At 42.5% G+C, this 5,582-nt stretch overlaps 1 protein-coding gene across 1 annotated transcript in view; it reads left to right on the top strand.

Moving 5' to 3' along the window:
- zmym4.1 (zinc finger MYM-type containing 4, tandem duplicate 1) overlaps positions 1–5,582 on the top strand; it is a gene marked incomplete in the record, with an annotated part of 22,861 nt that overhangs the window by 14,077 nt on the left and 3,202 nt on the right. Inside the window, 9 exon segments of the mRNA XM_014024466.1 lie at positions 517–688; positions 775–887; positions 970–1,177; positions 2,896–3,117; positions 3,358–3,467; positions 3,542–3,707; positions 3,780–3,931; positions 4,608–4,722; positions 4,794–5,042. Of these exon segments, the coding sequence (XP_013879920.1) occupies positions 517–688; positions 775–887; positions 970–1,177; positions 2,896–3,117; positions 3,358–3,467; positions 3,542–3,707; positions 3,780–3,931; positions 4,608–4,722; positions 4,794–5,042 (1,507 nt within the window).

Genomic DNA, 5,582 nt, shown 5'->3' with positions numbered 1-5,582 from the left:
CAAATATACAATGTTCATTTGTTCAAAGGGAGTGGGATTGAAGTATATTTATATTAGTCCACCCTTCTGCAACCTTATTCCATCACTTCTTATTCACCAAAAATAATTATTAATTTCTTAAAAATGACTCGCCGTACCTTCTTTATTTATAGAGCACTTTAAACACCCACAGGACCAAAGTGCTGTACACATGATAAAACATTCATAAAATCAATAAAAAATGACAATAAAACAGAAAAGAGAGAAAAGATGTGTTTTAAGAAGAGATTTAAACCTGCAAGTCCTTTTTCAATTTAAAACCTTTTAAACTTGTGACAGTTTTCCTTCAAGTTTAAGTTTGTCCTTGTATATTTTTGCATCACTTTTAAACTATTTTCATTATTTCAGAGCAGATTGAATCGTGATTAATGGATTCATAACTTTATGAATCGGCTTAGAGAATGGGCCACGGTACGCAGCTCTAGTCAACAGTTTTCTGCACTCAAACGTTGTGATAGTTCTGGTCTTGGTCTCCAGATCAGCACCCAGACGGAGCAGAAGTCCCATCATCATCATCATCATCATCATCATCCTCCTCCTGCTGCTGCCCCAAAGATCCTGAAGAACAAAGCTCTGCTGTGCCGCCCGCTGGTGCAGAATAAAGGAGTTTCCTGTAAAACACAGACGGCCGACGTGGAAGCTCAGACAGGTGAGAGCTGCAGTTTCTGCAGGACGGCAGCTGCTGCTCTGGGGTTTTAATCAAAACACACTAAGATTAGTTTTTTCTCTTCGTAGATGACGCCTTCCCTAAAGTCCTGGTCCTGCCGGTTCCTGTTCCCGTTTACCTGCCCATCCCCATGAACCTGTACAGCCAGTACACCCCCAAACCTGTGGGCCTGCCGCTGCCTGTACGTTCCTTCCTGCAGCCTGTTTTACATCACATTATCACCCTGATTTAAAGGATTTTTAACGTTTCACTCCGTCCTCCAGCTGCCCGTGCCCATGTTTCTGCCCGTGACGATGAACAGCGCCGAGCGCATCGTAGAGACCATCCAGGAGATCAAACAGAAGATCCCGTCCAACCCGTTCGAGGCCGAGCTCATCCTCATGGCTGAGATGGTGGCAGAGGAAGACAAACAGGAACCGCAGAAAGACAAAACGGCTGACAAAGTGCCGGAGAGGCGGGAGGCTGCAGACGGTAGGAACCGAGGATTTTCAGCTTCCTGCTTTTTAAAGTGTCTGTGACATGAAATACAAAAAAATCAAAGAAAATATATCTATATTTAAGACACTTGATTTGACCCGTTATGTCACATAACCGGCATATTTTCTTTAGAATTTGGCTCAGCTAAAGTGAAACAGGAAGTGACATCAAAGGGGAACTCTGTGATACAGAAAACTTCCTGGTTTTTGTYTTTTTAATCAATATTATTCAAACTAGTTGATCTTTCTCATCTCTATGATAGTGATTACAAAATCCTAAAGAAACATGAGATTCTTCTCCGCAGTCTGTTTTTAGCAAAGCTCTGTTTACATTCAGACATTCCCCTTTGACATCACTTCCTGTTACTTYACATGCAMATATCTCAACAACAGTTCATCTCAGCAACATGAAATCTTTTTTACAATGTTTTCAATGTTATCTTTCCAAAATTACATTCATATTTATTATAAAAATTTTATGCCACAGACACTTTAAGCTCCAGTTTGACCAGCTGATACGAGTTTAATCACAGGAATACTTGAATATTTGGCCTGAATCCTGTTTTTAGGTTGTTCTGATGAGGAGTATTTAAAGTCATTTTAAAGAGGAAAMCTCAAATAGTGTTGAGATTTTAAGAGTTATCAGCTGGAAAGAAAAAATCTTTGCTAACTAACAGAGATAACATACGGGATAAATCTTGTGCCAGCAGGATGTGAATTTGAATCGCTCAGATTTAATCTGAATGTGCAGAATTTCAAATTGAACGCATCGGTTTGAAAATAAATTTCACTAAATTGAAACTGAATTTAAAATTTTGTGTTTTGAAACTGTATTTTGGTTTATTAAAAATTCAGTTTGACTACTTTCACTTTCAGTTCCATAATTCAGATTTTTGTGTCACATCCTGGTCCTTGAGAAAGCCAGGCAGAGTAATCGAACACAGATCCACAGATTTATGTTTCACTTAGATGTAACATTTACATTATTGATCACATATTGATCAGATGCTGCTGACTGATCCATGATGTAAATGTAACATTTTCTACATATAGGTCAAATTAATCACTGCAATAAAATAACTTTGTGTGTTTTTGTCACTTTTACAGTGGATTGCATCAACTCTGTTACATCCAGAAGAGAAACTTCACCAAAGTGAAACATAAATCTGTGGATCTGTGTTTGATTACTCTGCCTGGCTTTCTCAAGGACCAGGATGTGACACAAACATCTGAATTATGGAACTGAAAGTGAAAGTAGTCAAACTGAATTTTTAATAAACCAAAATACAGTTTCAAAGCAAATTAATTCAGATACAAAACTTTAAATTCAGTTTCAATTTAGAGAAATTTATTTTTCACACCAATGCATTCAGATTCAGTCTGAGTAACTCAAATTTACTTCCTGCTGGCACAACATTTATCCCATAAAAATATCACATCTTTAAGGTGTTTTTGCTCAAAATCAAGTTTTTTGACCTGAGTGAAGTTGGCCCACCCACCTTGTTGAAATTTAATAAAACTGGTGTCAAACGTTTGTGCTGCTGTTATTTGAGGTTTTAATGAAGTATCCAGAGGTCAACCAGCTGCAATCTGCTGAAGCTGAAAGTAGCAGAGTAAGCCTCTGAAGATGAGCTGAAAGTCTCAGAGCAGCAGTTCTAAAATCTTTGTAAAGTCAGRAGAATGAAGAGTTTTCAGGAGGATGTTTCTCTGCAGACCACATCAGTAACTACAGCGACGACCTGGACACGGACGACTTGGCCAGCTTCCTGAACAACTGGGAGGACCCGTCGTCTGAGGCGGGTCTGAAGCTGCCGACTCGCCCGGACGCCTCGGAGAAGCTCACCCCGACACTGGACAGTCCGGTCAGCACGCCCAGCGAGCCGTACTCGGAGCCGCCGCCGCCCGCCATGGACATCGAGAACGACTTCACCGTCGGTGAGCACAGAAGAGATAAATTTTTATTTCTGGGTGGTTTCTATGGAAGAGCATTGCATTCACCTAATAAAAATATATTTGACTCCTGATCTCATAATTATGAGATAAGATGTCATAATTATGAGATCCTGATCTCGTAATTATAAGAACAGGAGTTAAATATTTTTTATTAGRTGAATGCAATGCTCTTCCGTAGGTTTCTGCTCAGTATCTTCATTATTTAACATCCGTCTCCATCAGAAACCCTGGAGAGGATGGCCCGCCTCAGAGAGAACTGCAACAGGACTCCCAGTCCTCCTCCGGCCCAGCCGCGACGGCGACAGGCCCCCAGGAAGGCCCGAGAGAAGAGGGTAGCTGCTGACGCTCAGGGGGGCGGAGCTATGTGGTCTCTGATGTTGTCCGTCACAGATTTATGTGCTTTCAGGGCAGGAAGTCTCAGCGTCAGAGTAAAGCTGCAGAGGAAGCGTCTCTGAAGAAGACTGTGGCTGCAGAGACCCAGAAGCTGAAGAGTCAGTACGGGGTGGACGCCTGGAAGCACTGGATYCAGTGGAGGCAGACCCAGCCCCACCTGGAGCAGCGCCGCCTCGGCTGTGAGTCCGGGTTCTGGTCCGGGCCCGCGGGGCTGCAGCGGCCGAACGTTAAACGTGTGTTTTTTGTTTCAGCTCGTCCTCTGGAGCTGAGGGAGGACCTGCTGCGCTGCACCACAGCCGAGCTCAGCTATGGCCTGTGCTGCTTCATCAAGGAGGTGAAGAGGCCCAACGGAGAGCCCTACTCCCCCGACAGCCTCTTCTACCTGTGCCTCGGCATCCAGCAGGCAAGAAACACCCCCTGCTGCTGTGCAAAAGTCTTCAACCAGCACCTCAGATCTGTGCAAGTGGTCTCGAGTGTTTAGTGTTTAAAGATAAAAAGTTAAACTGTTTCAAAMAGCAGCCGATCTCAGATCAAACTGTAATTTTAGTTTAAAATGAGTATACTTAAAGGATACTTGAATATACTAGTTTTTGCAAAGGGGGTCCCCAKCAGTCCATATGAAGGTCTCATAGATAAGATTGTTTCATTAAAATAACACAGCGTTCTTGTATTAAAATAACATATCTTCTGTTAAAATGTCTGGGACCATTTGAATGTTTCTGTTAATGTGTTGGTTTGGTCTTAAATAACATTCCTGATGGTCTTAAAAGGTCTTAAATTTAACCTAATGAAACCTGCAAATGTTGTCAATCCAGTCTCCGTTCTTCACCRAAGTCAAATAAAAATGCATCCAGGAAACAAAAAAACACTGAATTACATATCAGTTTCAACCTATTCCTGTTCAAATCACAGAGCTGCCTGTTCACACTGGATCACCTTAGAGTTCAGAGAAATACAGTATTTGAGGGTAAAACTTTACTCATTCTGACAACAGTCTGTAATTATGACAGATGATGTGGTCTGTAGGTAAAACCACCTGCAGAATAGAGCTTTAAAAGGTGTTGTTCCTCTGGTTGCAGTATCTGTTTGAGAACGGTCGTGTGGAGAACATCTTCATGGATCTGTTCTACAGCAAGTTCTCCTGTGAGATCACCAGCATCCTGAAAGACTTCAGGCCCACCGTCACCAGCAGCGGTGAGTTCTGGCTCCAGCCTCCGCCTCGTCTCCGTCGCCTCAGATTTACAGCCGACCGTCTCCCCCTGCAGGATACGTCCACTCCCGGGTGGAGGAGGAGTTCCTGTGGGGGTGCAAGCAGCTGGGGGCGTACTCGCCCATCGTCCTCCTCAACACGCTGCTCTTCTTCTGCTGCAAACACTTCGGCTTCACCACGGTGGAGCAGCACCGCCAGCTGTCCTTCGCCCAYGTCATGCGCTGCACCAAAACCAACTCTGACAGCAGCAAGACCACCTTCCTGCGCTTCTACCCCCCCATTCCTGCGACCGAGGCTGAGCCGGGTAATCTTACAGGATTTACCTCTTAAGCCCCATGCCCCCCAGTACCGGGGGCAAAACAGCTTTTTCTGTTTTCTATTTCTGCTAACTTCAGATCTGTCAGTTGAACCTGGACATGTTTGGTATCAACAGAAACTAAGAATCTTTGCTAAAAACCATGGAAACTATTTTTACTTTCACCAAACAGTTCAAATGACAGGAAGTTCAATCAGAAAGTGAACAAACTACAAAATGATGTCATTGCAAATCTGTAAATCATTAAAACACATCTGTAAACACATTACAACACATCTGTAAATACATTAAAACACATCTGTAAACACATTACAACACATCTGTAAATACATTACAACACATCTGTAAATACATTACAACACATCTGTAAATACATTACAACACATCTGTAAATACATTACAACACATCTGTAAATACGTTACAGCACATCTGTAAATACGTTACGGCACATCTGTAAATACGTTACAGCACATCTGTAAATACGTTACAGCACATCTGTAAATACGTTACAGCACATCTGTAAATAC

Source organism: Austrofundulus limnaeus, unplaced genomic scaffold, assembly GCF_001266775.1.
Source record: "Austrofundulus limnaeus strain Quisiro unplaced genomic scaffold, Austrofundulus_limnaeus-1.0 Scaffold424, whole genome shotgun sequence".
In the NCBI taxonomy this organism is placed as follows: domain Eukaryota; kingdom Metazoa; phylum Chordata; class Actinopteri; order Cyprinodontiformes; family Rivulidae; genus Austrofundulus; species Austrofundulus limnaeus.
Note: the sequence above shows the minus strand (reverse complement) of the source record. Positions and strands in the feature narration are given on the sequence as shown.